Source organism: Lagenorhynchus albirostris, chromosome 14 (assembly GCF_949774975.1).
Source record: "Lagenorhynchus albirostris chromosome 14, mLagAlb1.1, whole genome shotgun sequence".
NCBI lineage: Eukaryota > Metazoa > Chordata > Mammalia > Artiodactyla > Delphinidae > Lagenorhynchus > Lagenorhynchus albirostris.
The window spans coordinates 27,057,388-27,075,423 of record NC_083108.1 but is presented as its reverse complement, the minus strand read 5'-3'; the positions used below and the strand labels follow the sequence as shown (position 1 = coordinate 27,075,423).

Genomic DNA, 18,036 nt, shown 5'->3' with positions numbered 1-18,036 from the left:
TCACTCATCGTATACATGTTGTCAGAACAGCTGCTCACGATCCACTGTAGTAGTTTGTGTGATTAGAATCATGCCACTTGTCACTTCTCACATATGCTGCAGGGAGACAGGTCTATAATTTACATGTGTGGACCTCAGGAGCAGTGATAACTTGAGCTGCCTGCCTTCCTCTCATATGAATCAAAACCTCAGTGGTTCATCCTGGAGGTTCACAGTTCTATCATTTGACTGCAATGTGGAATTCAATATGTAGGTATTTCTGAAACAGTTCTCTCCCGATCAGTGAACTCATGAGATTTGTCAGCAAGGCAGTTCTGTCCCTCTTATAGGATACTTTTAGAGAATCTAAACTGAGTACTTCAGCCTTGTTATTTTCACTGAAGCATAAGTGGTTGTGATGAACTAGCCAGGTGTTTCTCTTGTCACCTTCAGGTTGAGGGAAATTGATCTTTAACTCATGACCTAGTACTTAAAGATGTTTAGACATCTAATCTGTAAAAGGGGTATTACTACTTCTGTTTTTGTAAGTACTATTAACAAATATGGCACAGAACTTATTTTAAGAACAAGTTTCACTTGTATTTCTTACTGTTTCATTAGCTCAGACTAAGATTGTCTGGGCATCTTAATTTTGCTCAGGATTTATATGCTGCCCTATCCTGAAGACCCCAGGGGCTTAAATGAATTCAGAGAAGCATCATCTTATCCATTTTCAGTACAGATCTAGACGTAACTCAGGACTTTGTGGCTGAGACAAAAATCTTGGCATTTTTAAGGCTAAACCGAGAGAGGTGGGGAGACAGACCAGACATGGAGGGAAGGAGGAAGAGGGGGAGGGATATTGGTTATGGGTTTGATGAACTTGCGTAGTAGGTTTATCTCAGTACAACTGAAGCCATTTTGCCTTCTGTAGGATTAACCATGCTTTTGCTCTTCATTTCAATTTCAGGTGTGTTCATCCTCGAGGAGGTGTGATTCAGAGTGTTTCTTCATGGAAGCACGGCTCTGGCACGCAGTATGTTAGCACCCGGCAAACACAGTCATGGACTGCTGTGACTCCCCAGCAGACTTGGGCGTCACCTGCAGAAGTTGTTGACCTTACATTGGATGAGGATAGCAGACGTAAATACCTACTGTAATGCAATGTCACTGTGTTTCCTCTGCACTGTTCCCTTCCACTTACTCCTCCTCCTCTTTGTGACATGGAAGTTCATTGTCATAGCTTCAGCTTCAGAAGCTGTTTGTGGCATTTGTATAATTGAAACTCATGGAAAATTGCCCCCTTCCCTTTTTTTTTTTTTTAAATTAAAAGAAGTCACTTAGGAAGTAACTTATCACAGAGAAAAGAATTTCTTCTTGCCCTCAGTAGGAATCTGAGAATGATGAATTTTATTAGACAACTTCATTTTACTTGGTGACTTTCAATCTTAGGAAACTGCCTTCCTTTTAGAATGATATTTTAATTACCAGGTGAAATGGATTTCAGTTTTTGAATCTTGTATTTATTTTTCTGTGTAATAAAATTAATATGTAGACTTGACCACTGTCAGCCCACCCATTGGCACTCCTACCTTAGGGCATTTGCACACATATTAGTCAGTTCCTTTTTGGCACCTAGTAGGGCATGTGCATTGAAAACCTGTCCTTAAAAATAGAAGACAGAAGTGTTACTTTTCTTTTAGCTTAAGTCTTCTGCCTTTTTTCCTGACTTTGCTCCTGGCTGAATTCCCACAACACAAATAATTGACATGACCCTTTGTGTTTATAAATACTGCTAAGGTGACTTAGTTGATCTCCTTGTTGCAATAATTCATAACTCTGGAAAATATCTCCTTGTGAGGCAGAGGCATTTCAGATAGATACCCCACCATGAGGTTTGGGCATCTGAGGAGAGTATTGAGAGATCCCTTTTCTCCCCCTGGTTTGTTCAAATAATGGGAGAAACATAGAACCTGTTACTTAGGTAGAATATGAAAAGTTGTGTGGCTTCTAAGGCTTTGGGCACTTGAAAAATCTGAGAGGGCAGTGCCTTCTTCTGTAGCTGGTCTCTCTGTAAAGGATGTAATGACAACTGTTTGATACTTGAGCTGAAGTTGACCTGTTGCTATATTTGGGTATTTTTCTCTTCTACCTTCTAAAAGTGGAAAATTCAAAATACATCATAAGAAACCAGATGCAAAACACATTAATGGCCCTGTAGGTTTTATAGTATCTAACAGGAATAACAAAGGGTAGTAGGAGCATCAGGGAATTCAGGAAATGCCGGTGTTGGAGTTTTGTGGCATTAGTTACTACCTTTTTTACTATAACATTGTAGTTACTAGTGAATTATTTTACAAGCAATACCTAGAATTAGAACACTATGTACTGTGCACAGGGAGGAGTGAAGTAATGCTGGCTTAGAAGACCTCACTTTTTGTTTTTCCACAGTTTTTGTCTGCTTTTTTGTCTGCTTTTGTTTCCATTTTTACCATATAATGGGGCTCTAGCCCTTTGCCTCCCTTCCCAAATGCCTTGGCGGCTCTTCCTTATCATACGAGCATGAGAACGACCATTTTCAGTTTCCACTCAGCGGACACACATTTATACCAAGTGCCTGTTCTGCCTAAGGCGCTGTGGTGGTGCTGTGGTGGTGCTGTGGGGCTGCTGCGGAGAACAGGACACTCACCGCATGTGCGTGCGTCCGGCTGCCTGGCTCCAGCTGCCTGGCCTTGTCTCCTGTGTGTGTAAAGACTCGCTTATTTCTTTACCCTTCTTCCTGCTGCTTTAGTTCGTCCATACACCTCTCCATGGGAATGTATTTAAGCATGTGTTCTTTCACCTTCTCTGATAACATCGCACTTGATCTGGCCTCTGTTCTTCATCAACTTTTTATTTTCCTATCATTCTACTTTTAATAGATCAGGCTTTTAAAGAGATCTTGAATCTCCAGTTTTAGCACCTCATGTCTCAAGTCTCTCACGTGGCCACAATTCTAGACAAAAACCAAAGACCCAGAGGCCAGAGCGAAATAGGACCTTCTGCACATTCACTACTGGTGTATCCTTGGACCTTCACATTTTACTTTAAGATTAATTTATTGAATTTTACTGTTACACGATGTTTTTGACTTGAATTAAAATGCTAGACAGAGCAGAAATGTACAATTTCTGGTCTATATTTTCCAGGAAAATCATTGGGGAAAGAATAGAGTGGATTCTATGACTTGAAGTTTTTGCAGCTTATTTTCCCCCCACTATCAGGGCAGAGCCCCATTTTAAAGAACATTTTTGCATTACCTGTTCTTATGTTAGCAGTATGTTTTGTCCAATTCCGTATAGCAGGGGATTTCCCAGGGCATATTTTCTTTAGTCCCTAACAGTCATCCTCTAACGAGAATTCTTTGGGTGTGCTGTGTGCACTGTGGGTTGGGAGTGGAGAGCGGAGTTGTAACCAAGCTCTTTTCTGGCCTTTTGCTTTTATATTGGGTTACACTTTGCCCTCACCTGTCCCTTTTCCAGCACCCTATCTGGCTTGATGCACCAGAACAAAAATTAATATGCAAAAAGCGGGGAGGGGAAGGGATGGTAGAGATAGCTTTTCTCCCTACTAGGTTGGGACTTTTCCACCTACTAACTAACTATAGAGAGACTATGTTTCAGCTCTTCTTTCACTGCCAGATCCAGGAGAGTAGAGATGTGGTTTCTGGCAAGGTATTAATGATAAAATTTTGTGGTAACAGTGAGAGGCCCACGTACCACCAAAAAAAAAAAAAAAAAAATTCTGTGGTAAATTTAAAATTCTGACATTTAAAATTTCTTTTAAGGGGGTCTTTTTTAACCAAAGTTTTGCATTTGGTAGCATAGACACTTTATGCTTCACCGTCTCTTCAAAGTAATATCTCCACTAAAATGGTACACTTGGGTCGCAGATTGGTTTTTGGCACTAACTTGGTTAAGTGCCCCCCTTCCCCCAATTGGAAACCACAGAGCGGTAACTTAGCTATTGCATCAGTACAGCAATATTGATACGTAGCTATTGCTCGCCAGTAGTTGTCTCTTCATTTTGATGGAAGGGGCCGGACTGAATGGACTCCATTATTCGTAACAATTGAGCATCCCATAAATTCTGCTTTTATTATTATCAATTGTGAATATGAACCATCTGATTTGCTAATTTAGTCAATTGTTCATTGTTACTTTTAGCAGATTAGCACCATAGGCAATTTAAAAATGAATTTGTTGCCTGCTTTTTATACTGTGTCACAAGGTTTTTGAAAAAGCTGGGGACACAGTATTGTCTTTCAGTTTAAAGGTTTTTTTTTTAAAGGCAAAGAGCTCCCCTCCATCCCTGTTTTTCAGTATGTGTATGATGCGACTTCCATGTATATATAAAAATGATTGCGCCCTAACCAAACTTCCTCAGATTGTGCACTGTTTGTTTAAAATAATCACGTATTTTAGTCCAATGCTGTTGTATTTTTTCATTTTATTTAAAACACTACGTACTTCTTATTCTTTTAACAAGTTTTAAAGGGTAGTGATCTTAAAAAAAAAATCACTGGATAACTAGGAAATATTTTTGTTGTTTAAAGAGTACAAAGGTCATTGAAGCCTTTTGCTCCTCTTACCGTGAAAATGAAATGTTAGCCATTGTATGGCTAGGAACCAATGCACTTGGTGGTTAACAGATCTGCTGTTGCTGGAGTGTGAGCGTGGACTTGATGCAGTGACGACAAATCATTGCTTAGAATTAATGTTTTAAAATGTGTGACTCTAGTTTTTAAAACAAAATTTGGTTCTTCTTTTCATTATTTAGTTTTTGTTTCCATTTAGTATTTAATGGTCTTTGGAGAAAAAAAAATAATAAAACAGAGTGTTATATATATATTTTTTGGTGCAAGATAAGATTTTCTGTTTTTTGAAATAAGTCTGTAGCATAAAGGTTAAACTATTTTAAGACAAAATAAAATAGAGTGTATTTAAACAAAGATAATTTCTGAGGATTTTTTTTTTCCATCTGCTTCAGTTAATTAGATGGTGCCTGGAGCAGCTCCCAAGTTAGCTTTTGGATGTGAAAGTGAATTATATTTTGTTATCAGATCTTATTGTTAAAGTTCCCTGATTTTTTCCAAGCAACAGCTGTATCCTACTCCTAGAATGTTTTGCAGGTGGCCTTTGGTGTGTTAGATTTAGATAAAAATAGTTTTGCATTAGCTTTCCTGTAGCCCCCACTTCCCTTTCCAGTTAGAACCAGTGAGATTTCAAAGCTGGCGAAAGGCTCCCTAGTGCTAGGCCCCTTTGCTCCTGGGAACAAAACTCAGCTGATAGTTACTTCCCAGAGACCAACGTGCCAGGGTAAGATGCTGTGACTGTGTGCACTTTGCTCGTGGTTGAAGCAAATACAGGGTGTTTCAAAAATAGCCCAAAGAACTTTCCTCCTAATTTGGTTCTATTTTCAGGGTTTTTTATTTGGTTATCAAAATGACAGGAACTACTTACTGCGTTAACATCTCATGACTTTTGTAACTTACTTCATGTAAAGGAGAATGAGGAACCAGACAGAGTACAGCCTGTGTTTATTAAAATATTCACTCCTGGATCTCTTTATGTTCATCAAATTTTTAGTCCTACCTGCACTGGAAAGAGATCTGTTAACAATTAGGAAGTACACTGTTAACAGTTAGGAAGTGTTTTTAGTTTTGGGAAATGGTTCTTTTATACTAGTTTGTATCTGAGACCTAGACATGTTAGTGCCTATGAGAAACTTCTTTTCTTGGGCTCTAGAAGAAAATTTTTTGCTTAGGGTCTTGTTTTTGAATGCTTTTGCCCTTGGACGCTGCTTTTGAAGAATAGACAAAGCATGAGTAAGTAAAATAATCTGTGGCTAGTACTTAATCTCATTCTGGCTTCCTCTTTCTATTCTTTGCTGGCTTTTGGCCTTGCCTTCCCTTGTTTGTATGTTTTTCACAGTAGATGACAGCTATTTATAACTTTAGTCCAAACAGAAAAATTACATAAATCTTTACAAAATACATAAACATCTCTTCAGCTCCAATTTTGCAATTGAAGTAAGGTGAATTTCTTCTAGGTTTAGGTTTTGTTTTAACCATTTTGCTGATCTATGGAGTGATCCTGCTAGGTCACTGGTAGGTATGATTTTCTTTACTTTCTTGACTCTGGGTTTGAGAGCAGTGATTTACAGAATTAGAGAAGTTCCTGGGCTATACAGTGGAGCTTTGGCTGGGAGAATATGCCTGGAGCAAAAGAAGGCAGTGTCAAATATTGGAAGGAGCAATGCGCTCAGAAGAAGATGCAGGTGATGGTCATGAACATGATAGTGATGTGGAAAGAGCATCCATTAGCCCAACAGAGGTTGTAACACTGCTGGCTCAATTCAACTGCCATTGCGCTACTTTGCGGGTAGCATGCCTTCTAGATGGAGATGGCTTTAGGCAAGGATCCCTTTGTGTGATGAGGATTCACCATTTCTTTCTTTCCTTTCTGCCAAGCCTTGAGATCCCATTTGGTAGGTGGATGTTAGTAAAAGATGAGAGCGAGTGCTGGCAGTGAAGTCAACCCTCAGAAAGAAGGTGGTGGCAGCAGCTTGTGTGATCTGCTCATAGATCCTGGCCTTCAGGGTGGGAACACCTCTTGGTTGTAAATTCTGTTAATCTAACTTCTTATTCTTTGGTAAAGGAAACTGTTTGGTACCAGTTTTTTCCTTTGTGCTTTGATAATCGACACCTCGAAGGAGTCATTTCTGTTTCCTTCCCGTGGCTGCTCTGTCCTAAGAGTGGGAGGGTGAAGTGTTGTGCACCATTGAGCCCTCACTCTTGTGCTTGAGTCTAAAGCAAGCAAGTGTGACTTTAGGATGGATCTTGGCACCTGCAACAGGAGGGAAATCAGACCAGAGGGTAGAGGGACTGATGTTTAAAAAGCCTGAACCAGAGAGCAGGAGACTCCAGAGAAAGACTGACCGCTAAGGGATTTGATTTCTACGCCTTAAAATGGAGAATTTCTAAGATTTATTTTCTGAGACTGAAAGACAGGACTGTGTTATTTTAGGGAATAATTCATTGTTCTGCAGAGCCATCGCTTTTCAGGCAGGAATTGAGGAGAGTGGCTTACTCCAGAAAGCTGTTTAAAGGACTACAATTCTATCATCTCACTTAAGTTTTGGAAGGCGTTGGATGACTAACGCCCACAAAACCTTGAATTTCTACAAATTCTTTATTTTCAAAGTTTTAAAAGAATATGTATTTCAAAATTTTCACATGGGGGTAAGAAGTGGTACAGATTGTTATCCTGATTTTGCAGATTGGAAGACTGAGAACAGAAGAATAACATATCCAGATTTACATAGCTCGACTTAGCAAGAGTAGATTTTTTCTGTGGTCCAAATTAGGACTTTTTAGCTTTAAGAAAAACAAAGCCTCTTTTTTCCACCTGGGTTTTCCTTCATTGTTATTGCTGCTGATTCTACTTTGTTCTGGCCTGAGAAGAATTGGAAGAAGTCTTCCTGAGAAGGTAATGTTTGATTGGTTCCCTTTTTTCTTGGGCAAGTGGTCACAGATTTAAACATCAGAACCGCACACCTGTATATGCCTCTCAACTCAAGCTCAGGAATGGCCTTGGAAACTTTTCCCATAGATAGATTCCCTGTCTCATACTTTATGGAACAGGAAAATGTGGATGGTCAGTAAACATAAAAAAGATGCTCAGGCTCACTACTAATTATGGAAATACAAACTTACATTACAGGACACCATTTCACATAGGCAGAATCAGATAAGAATACATTTAAATCCAGTAAGGAGGCAGGACATTGGCAATTCACTTGTCTTCTTGTATGAGCATAATTTGCTACAATTATTTTGGAAAACAGTGGAATTGTCTAGTAAAAAACTGAATATGTGCATATCTCAAGCTATGGACTGAAGGTTTGGGTTTCCCCTCCCTCCCATTCATATGTTGAAACTCTACTGCCCAGTGTGATGTTATTTGGAGGTAAGGCCCTTGGGAGGTAATTAAGTTTATATGAGATCCTAAGGGCAGAGCCCCCATGATGGGATTAGCACTCTTATTAGAAGAAGAGGAGACATGTAAGACACAGTAAGAAGGCAGCTGTCTGCTAGCAGAAAGAGGGCTCTCATCCAAATCAGACCATGCTGGCGCCCTGATCTTGGACTTGCAGCCTCCAGAACTGTGAGGAAAAAAAAAAAAAAAAAAGCCTGTTGTTTAAGCCACCTACTCTGTAGTATTTTGTTGTGGCAGCCGGAGCTGACTAAGAGACCCATGACCCAGTAGTTACACTATCTGGGATGATACCCGTGAGCAACTTTTAAACTGTTGTGGTAGCCTAGGTAGGGAAGTCATGAAATCAGTTCAGTGTCTGTCAACCATCTTTTGTTTATGTAAGGAAATATTAACAACATAGAAATAACAGGAGACAATATTGTTACATGATACTTTTGTTATATACTGATAAACATCTACACACAAACATGTATGTGTACGTAGGGTCAAGATATAAAATGTATTTTATTTATTTTTACTGTGGGTTGCAGTAAAAAGATATGGAAAGCCCTGGTTCTAGAGAAACTGATTTACATGCTCAGAAATGTTTAGTGTCATTTTCCCCCAGTTTTTGGCTATTTCAACATGGATGTTCATCTGTAGGATGGATAAACATTGTGTTTATAGAAGGTGTAGCCACTGTGAAAATTAATGAACTAGAGCAATATTTATACACTTATATTAGTTATATCAACATGGATAAACCTCAACACTGGAGTGGAAAAAAAGCAAGTTGCAGAATCTGTACTACATGATGCCATTTACATGAAGTTCAAAAAGACAATACTACATATTGGTAAAAAATTGATACACACATAATAAGAGTATAAAGAAATGCATGAGAACAATAAACACCAAATTCAGACTAATGGTTGCCTCTGGAGAGGGAGGTAAGGAGGGGTCACAGGGACTTCAACTTCACTGGCAAAATTTCTTAAGCTGGGTAGTGGGGACACAGATGTATGTTATTATTTGTACCTTTATGTATATCTTAAATATTTCATAATAAAAATTGTTCTCTGTCTCAAGCAGAAGGAATAAAAGCTCTTTATGACGTTCCAGATGATATTAGTGGAAATGAGTAAGATCTGAAGCTGATTCCTTTTAGATGCCCTCAGTACTTTTTGGATATGTCACCATAAGCAACAACAAAAAATAAATTTGATAAATTGGGCTTTAACAAAATTAATTTTGTGCTTCAAAGGATACCATCAAGAAAGTAAAATGACAGCCTGTGGAATTGGGACAAAATATTTGTAAATCCTATATCTGATAAGAGACTTGCATCTAGAATATATAAAAGCTCTTTCAATTCAATAATAAAAGACAAAAAACCCAATTAAAGAAATCTGAATAGACATGTCTCCAAGGAAGATATACAGCTGGTCAATAACACATGAGAAGATGCTCAACATCATTAGTCATCAGGGAAATGCAAATCCAAACCACAATGAGATATCACTTCACACCTACCGGGATAACTAGAATCAAAAAGTCAAATAACAGCAACTGTTGGTAAGGAAGTAGAGAAATCAGAAGCTTCATACATTGCTGATGGGAATGGTCCAGCCGCTTCAGAAAACAGTTTGTTTCTCAAATGGTTAAACGTAGAGTTTCCATGTGACTCAGCCATTCTATCCCTAGGTATACACCCAAAAGAAATGAAAACATATGTCCACACAAAAACTTGTACACAAATGTTTATAGCAGCAGCATTCATAATACCAAAAGGAGGCAACAGCCCAGATGTCTGTCAGCTGATGATGCTTTATGCTACAGCATGGATGAACCTTGAAAACATATGAAAAAAGCCAGTTACAAAAGACCCCACCACATATTCTTTCGTTTATAGAAAATGTCCAGAATAAACAAATCTATAGGAACAAAGAATAATGATTGCCAGGGGCTGGGGGGAGATGAAAGGAGGGAGTGATTGCTAATGGGTGAGAGGTTTCTTCTTGGGGGGTGAAGAAAATATTCTGAAATTCCATAGTGGTGATGGCGCAGCACTCTGAATTACACATTTTAAAAGGGTGAATTTTATGGTATGTGAATTACATCTAACTAAAGCTGTTACTAAAAAAAATTCCCAATTACCTGAGGGTACCATGCTTTAAGCTGCTAAGACCTTGGCATGAATGGGTGCAGGCACAGTGCAGAAAATGGATTTAGATAGTTGGGGCATAATGAAGGTTCAGCCCAGCTTTGAAAAGGGACTCAGGAGACCAACATGACAGTAATTGAAGCCAGGCATTACCAACTTTCTCACTGGGTGTGGCCTGCCCTGACCCTGAGATGCAATTTTAGGAGGGGATCTGCCCTCTGTGGAGAGAGGTGTGGCGTGCTGAGGGTGAAGATTTTTCAGAAAGAAACCAACCCTTCCCCACTGAAATGTAAGTGATTGCCCTCAAGGCAAGGTCAGGACCATTTCCTGTGAGCTCCTGGGACCTGCCCCTGGTTTTTGCCCAGAAAGTTTACAGCCACCCTGAGAGACCATTCCTGATGGCTGACATCCTGCTAGAGTGGCCCTGACTGCACCGTTTGGGCAGTGAGTCACATGGGGTTAGAGTGGGGTCAGCGTCTCACTAGCTACGCCCCTGCCGCCTGGGAGATTCAGCTTTAACTACTCACACGCTCTCTCGGTTGCCCGCCCCTGAGAGTCGGTGTCACTGCTGAGAGTTTGTGGTGTCCTTCAGGGGTGCTGAGGCAGAAAACACGTTAGGACCTTAGTTTTATGCAGTGCTGGGTAGTACCTCTCCTCTTTCATCCAGTTGGTAATTTTCCACTTCCCAAAGTAGACGGCTGAATTCTACTGCTTAGCTCTTTGGGCTCTTGGCAGAGTACATTCGTTTGTTGTGACATTAAAACGGTATACCATTAAAAATGTGAACCTTTCACTCAGCGGTGAAATATGCAAAATCTTCAGCACAGGCACCAACCAATCAGAATTAGCACTGGAAGTAGGGCTGGCACAACCTCCTGTGGCAGGTATGGGATTTACCCTCTCATCGCTAGACTGCAGATCCTGGGGAGCGACCAGGGCGGTGGGAAGGGCACTCCAGGCAGCTCCAGGAAGGGGCTCTTTGCCAACTGCGATTGAAATGTGGCATTATTTTAACAACTGATAGAACCAAAGTAGTGTATACTGTCAGAGAGTCAGTCTTGCATTCACCTAACCTGTCTGTGCCTCTAGTTCCTAACTCATAAAATGGGGATGAGAGTACCCGCTTTATGGGATTGTCATAAGGAGTAAATGAATGGGGGCCATCAGTCGATGCCATCAGTCTCGCCAGCTTTGCACCAGTCAACATTGTTTGGCTAGCTCAGCCGGGAAGCGTGTAGACCAAATTAAACTTGTCTGTAGGCTACTAACAATCTTACAGCAGCAAAGTTAAACCCTCACAGCATTTTTTTCAGAAGTGAAATACTTCAGAGAAAGCAATCAACAGTTTGTTTATGTGATAACTGGCATGGGGTGGTGAAAAATAAAATGTCCCAAGGTCTGCCTTAACTGCTAACAAGCTGTGTGACCTACCAAGTTCATCCTCCTCTCTGGATCTCAACTTCTTCATTTCTGAAGGGCCTGCCACTTGCAGGCCTACCACTGTGGTGGCGTGGGGCAATCAAATAAGGTAATAGAATAGTATAGGATGATTCAAAGCACTTTAGAAGTTTGAGACCCAAATGACTGTGGAAGCAAGGCTGTAATGGAAGTTAACACATTGGGCCAGACAAGTGGGGGACTGTGGCACACTGGAGAGAGCATATGCTTTGTCCAAAGGGGGGAGCTGTGACTTGTCATGAGAGAATACAGGCTTGATGTTGCCAGATCTGTGGAGTTTTCAAGAAAAGACATCTGGATTTTAAAAACGTATATGTGAAATTTCTGATTTGTAGACACTCTTGTGTGGCCATGGTCGGACCTCCTGAGTATACAGCTTGAATAGAACTGTTGGTACAGGAGTACTCCCTTCAGTCCTTCAGGAATGGGATAAAAAGGGACGAGCCCGGGGTGGCCCAGTGAACTGACCCTTATTTTGTAGAGGCTGCTGAGACTACCAAGCTCCAGGTGCATCTCTGTTGTAAGGGACAGAGGATGCCTCACGGAGCTGTGATCAGTTCCCATCCTTGGTCTCGTGTATTGCCTGAGTACATCTCTCTGGTTGGCTAGACAGTCAACTGAAGAGAATAGAGGCCAATTTTGTGTCATCAGTCTCACCAGCCCTGTAACCTAAATCAATCCTATTTGATCTAGCTCAGCCAGGGACTGTGTGGGCCAAATAAAACTTGTCTGCAGGCCTGATTTAGCCTGCAGGCTGCCAGTTTGCTGCCTGTGTACGATGCAGATTTCACTGGTTCAGCAAATACTAAATACTTGCTATGTGCTAGGCAGTGGGCCAGACTCCAGGGACATAAAGGTGACTGGAAGTCAGTCTTCCCCCTCAAGTAACTTTGGTGTAACAAACCATTGTCACAAAGCCTGACAAGTGCTGAGACAGAGCTCAATGCAGTGGGAACAAAAAGAAGGCTCCCTGAGCCACCTTTGGGGTGGAGTGAACAAATGGAGGAAGAGCTCCTGCAGAAGGTGATGGTGAGCTAAGTTTGCAGGATGGGTAGGAACTATGAGGTCAGAGGAGGTAGAAGGTGGAGGGTGTGGGTGGGTGCTGTTCCGAAGCTCAGGCAAAGCATGGAAGTGAGAAAGCATGGCTCATAGAGGAACTGCATTTTGGGAGGAAAGGGGATGAATGGTGGGGAGTAAGCTGGAGATATAGTTGGGAGCCATGAGGCAAAGGGCCTTGAATGCCTCACTAACATCTCACAGATGCTCTAGCTGTTGGTCTCCACTAATAGAACATGTATGTTACTCTCTAAAAGCCTGCACTTTGAGGCAGAAGATGAACGTCTAAACACATACATGCAATGGAGGTGTACCTCTGAAATGACGGGAACACTAAAGTATTGTATGGAGGGGAGGAATAAGAGCAGCTCCTCCTGGCAGTAAAATGGGGAGTGAATTAGAGGAGAACGGAATTGGAAGTGGGGAATATGATTAGGAAGCTTCTGCAGGAATTGAACAGATAAGAGAACAAGGCTGTATCAGGTGATGGGAAGGAGAGAAGGGAGGAGAGGTCAGAATGAAAAAATCAATTTAAGAGGTTGACTCTGGAGGACTTGGTTACAGAGTGTTGAGGGTACTCAGCATGTGAGTGAGGAAGGAGGAGTCAGGAAGAGAGGCTCCCAGGTTATTACATCCACTGAGTAGGAAATGCAGAAAAGGGATCAGGTGTGGAGAATGTAGCAGAGGTTTTTGAGTGTCCCATGTCATAGACCTCTAAGACAAGGACAGGTTATTGCACTTTGTACTCTCTGCCTTAAGAAGGAGACGTAGCACTTGGTGGACCTCTTTGGCTTTGGGACACAATACATACCATATTTGGAAGTACCGTTCCCGCCCATTCATTGAGCGACTTAGAGCAAGGAAGGGCTCTGCAGCAAACCCAGGCTACAATGCAAGCTGCGTTGCTGCTTGGACCATTATGATGCAGCAAATCCCGTGGTGCTAGAAGCATTCCTGGTGGATTAGAGTACAGTGTGGAGTCTCTGGCAAGCCCCAATAGAAGGGGTGTATTATGGATCCTACAGGCTTTGGAGCAAGGCTGTGCCTTCTGCAGCAGCGAGCTATTCACCATTTGTAAAGCAGCTCCCAGCTTGCTCTTGGGCCCTGACCATGCAATACCAAGTGACCAAAACATCAACTGCTCATCATGAGCTGGGTTTTGTACCATTCACATTATGAATCCAGGCAGGCCCAATGACAGTCCAGTCTAAGATGAAAGTAGCACATCTAGGACAGGGCAAAAGGCCAAGGGGCACAAGTAAGCTGCACAAATAGGCTAGCTGCACAGGCTTCTTCCTCAGACCTCCAAGGCAACCCCCCTGTTGTATAGATGACTCTCCCACAGTTCACACCAAGCATTTTCTTGTGACCAGCTGCTGGAGGAAGAAAGATCCCAGGCCTGGTTCAGTGTGTTGGTGTTAGCCAGAAACAGGCTGCTGGTTTCACGAAAGCCCCAGTCAGGGTAGCCCTGAAGGACAGTGGTTAATGGAACCTCTCCCAGTGGGCAGAACTTCTAGAAGTATACCTGTCCATCAGTGTGGTCTAGAGGGAGAAGTCTGTATTCCATAAGGATATGTATTTTGAGCAGTGACAAAGGGCTTGGCTGGTCGGTCAGACCTGAAAGGAAAAAGAGAAGAGAGACAAGGAGGTCTGGGGAAGCGGCATGTGAGTGATCCTATGGGAGTGGGCACAAAGCGTGTGGGTCTTTATTATGTTTCTGCTAATGTTTGTCAGAGAGCACACAGCACAGAGGAGGTGCTGAACAGCATGGTGCCCTGTGGAGGTCAGTCTTGACCTCAGCCATCCGGGGCTTGCACGATGAGCCCACGAAGAGGGTAGCCATGGTGAGGCATGGAGGCTAGGCATGGGCCCAACAGTGTGAGCTCCCTCTCCAGGTGGCTCTGGTCACTGCCATTGCTGACTGGTCTGTCAGCACAGAGACAGGCCCTGAGTCCTTGACCAGCCAGCTACCTGATGACAGTTCATTACATTTGGCCCCTTCCACCTTGGAAAGAGCAGCGAATCCACCTTCCTGGGATTGATACCTATTCTAGCGTTCATCTGAGGGTTCACAAAGTACCTGATTTATTTACATATGATGCCTCATAACATCACATCTGACTAAGAGGCCCATCTGACAGCAAAGGAAGTGTGACAACGGGTATGTGATTACAGAATCCACAGGTCTGGTATATACCAAATCGCTGGAAGCCGTGGACCTGATAGGATGATGGAATGGTTTGTAAAAAACTCAGCTAATGTTTTGGAGGCTGTCTTTGTTCATAACCGGTTGAGGAAGGAAATCATGATGCTGTGTACATCCTGAGCACCCAGATGCCAAGGATCTTATGGTGTCTTTGGAACTTCTCTATCAGTGGGAAAGGCTGTATTTTACAGATGGCAACAAGGTCATGAAGAAGAGATGTGAGGAGTTACGACAACCCACCAGGCTGCAGCCCATTCTTTAGTGGATCCAGACTTAGGGCTTGAGAAGATTCTCTGCGTTTGCCCTGAGTCTCTCACATGTCAGCCCCGTGTAATAAACCTTGACTCTCCCTAACACCAGCAGGGATAGGTATAAGAGTTTGTCTCCCTTGTCGCTGAGCTGGATTTCCTGGTCACAAATGCCTCATTTAGAAGCCATAAAATGCAAGTCATTGTGCAGTAAGATAAATACATCTAGAAAGAGCTAACTTGCTACCTTGTGGTTAAACTTGGAAAGTAGTTTGTACAGATTTCATGTCAGATAAGATTCAGCTTGGAAGGTGACCAACCCTCACTAATTACAAACGTGGAGAAAGGAACCATCTCTAAGATGAAGACATCTATTGACCCTGCACTGAAACACATTCACATCAATTAAAAACCTCATTTAGTTTATGCATAAAATTTTAATTTTGGTATAAAGTTTCACATTAAAGTAGCAGTTTATTGGGGAAAATTGTGTTTTTTAACATTAAGAAATCTTTATTGCTAATTTTCAATAAATTTTTAAATGTTTTCCATAAAAACAACAACAACAACAAAAAGCTTCAGCTATTGTCCCAGCTCAAGGATGACACTAGGGTTAGGTGCTGTCATCCAGAATAGAGCTGATCTATGGCACTGTGTCCCCAGTTGCTAGAATACACAGGTCCAGGAATCAAAGGTGGATGTAGAATTGGTCCCTCTCCCCATCACTCTCAGTGGTCCACTTGTACCAGGTGAGAGGATGTCTGGAACTCAGGAGATTCACTCAGGAATATGTCTAGAACTCAGGGCTTCCATGCCTGGTGACATCAGAAGAACAGGCCCTTGCAACAACTATGGCCTGACAAGGCCAAGTCCATTGAGGTCTCAGCCCTCTCAGGGATGTAGATCTGAGTCACCCCATCAGGCGAGCAACCTAGACCAGCTGACAATGAGGAAAATCTGGAAGAGGTAGTGGAGAAGGAAGACCATGATCAGCAGTGTCAGCTTCTAGACCTGCTGCAGCTGTGAGTTGGGTTGTAACTTGTCCCACTAACTCTCCTGTACAAAGCATTTTCATTGGAACAATTACGGCTGGCCACTACCTTGAGGCCTCAGTGACTGAATAGACTTAATGTGGGGGCATAAGTGGATCCGAGTGGTGCAGAGGGCAGATTGAATAGACTATTTGGGGTGCCCTACCTCGCATCCCCTTCATCAGTCTCTGATTTTAGCTGCAGCCGTGATAGTTCTTTGTGAGCTTAGACTCATGCTGACAGCACCCCGAATTTAAGCACATGTGTGCATCATTCTGATATCTATTCTAGACCCTTCTTCAAAGCCACAGGGGTCTGTTTGGCTTGCATAGCACAAACACAGCCCAGAAGTTGGGGGAGCTAATGGCCCTGGAACAACCCTTTGCCATGGAGGATAGGAGCCAGTGGGTAGATGCTCCTGCCTCACCTGCCCTAGCTGGGGGATAAATGCCCAGCCTCACATTTTTTTGCGGTGGTGGTTAGACAATTCTGGGAGGCATTCCGCATGCTTCTTAGGAGAGCCCAGTGGAACTGAGCCCCCACTGCTCACAGCAGTGACTTTGATGTTGGACCTTGTATTGGCTTTTCCTCCTTTGCTCTCCCTCCTCCATTCCTCCCTCCTGTTTCATGAGACCACCTCCTAATTAAACTGCCTGCACCTGAGTGCTTGTCTCAGGCTCTGCTTCTGGGAGAATCTAAACTAAGACAGGGAGGAAGAGGCTGAGTTCACTCTGAACTTAACATGCTGTAGAGACATCCAGTGGAAATAGGCATCAGGCAGCGGCCGTATGACTTTTGGAGGTGTAGACTTACATATTAGCATAAGGTGGCAGATAAAAACCACAGCCACCCCTCCCCTCCTCCAAAAAAAAAAAAAAAGGCCAGTGGAAGAAAGGCACCCTTCTAGGGCAGTGGTTCTCATCCAGGGGCCATTTGACAATGCCTGAGTTCATTTTTAGTTGTCCGCAACGTCGGGGTGGGGGATGGGAGATCGATGCTACTACTGGCATCTAGTGAGTAGAGGTCAGGGATGCTGCTAAACATCCTGCAATGCATAGGTCAGATTTCCATAACAAAGAATTGTCCAACCCCAAATGTCAATAGTGCTGAGGTTAAGAAACTGTTCTGAGAAGATTGCAAAAGAGCTGTGGTAGGAAGAAAACCAGGAGAGAGCAGTGCTGTGAAAGCCAGAGTTTCCTAGAGCCAGAAGGGCCAGCAGGTCAGTGCTACAGAGGGGCAGGAGAGATAGGAACTGATAATCGTCCCTTTAGTTTAGCAACAAGGACATTTACTAATGTAGTTTCATCAGCAATATGGGGGCAGAGGTCAGTTTGGAGTCAGGAAAGGAGGACAGGAAGGCAGTTAGTGAAGACAAGGACAGACTCTTTCCAGGAGATTTGAGATGAACAAAAGGAAGGGGTGTTGGGATGAGCTACAAGGAGCTATAGAGTGGAGGAAGAGCTTAAGAAGATATTGGAAAGACAAACACCCTGTAGATGCTGATGATAAAGAACAAGTAGGGATTTGGAAAGGGCCATCTGCAGGGGAGAGGTAGTGGGGTAACAGGCTATGAATAACTACTTGTTGATTGATGATATGCGGTCGTTTAGTGCATTGAGATTTGTATTGCTCTGCTCTCCCGAAGGAGTCTCCTTGGGGAATTCCCTGGCAGTCCAGTGGTTAGGACTCTGCGCTTCCACTGCAGGGGGCACAGGTTTGATCCCTGCTAGGGAACTAAGATCCCATACGCTGCATGGTGCAGCCAAAAAAAAAAAAAGTCTCCTTGGGGAGTTTATCTGTTTTCTTGCCTGGTAGTTTTCAGAGGTGAGCACAAGGCTATTGAGGATACTCAGGTCCCTCCAGGATGTCAGCTGAG

General features: G+C 42.7%; 1 protein-coding gene across 8 annotated transcripts in view; it reads left to right on the top strand.

The window, feature by feature from the left end:
* Positions 1 to 18,036, top strand: part of ARK2N (arkadia (RNF111) N-terminal like PKA signaling regulator 2N) — a 93,309-nt gene that overhangs the window by 66,264 nt on the left and 9,009 nt on the right. For 5 of the 8 annotated variants that reach the window (XM_060122099.1, XM_060122101.1, XM_060122100.1 and 2 more), the window contains one exon: positions 950 to 1,122. In XM_060122099.1, coding sequence (XP_059978082.1) covers positions 950 to 1,122 — 173 coding nt within the window. Of the gene's footprint in view, positions 1 to 949; positions 9,092 to 18,036 lie in introns of those variants that run through there. The other 3 variants (XM_060122104.1, XM_060122102.1, XM_060122103.1) reach the window with 2 other exon arrangements.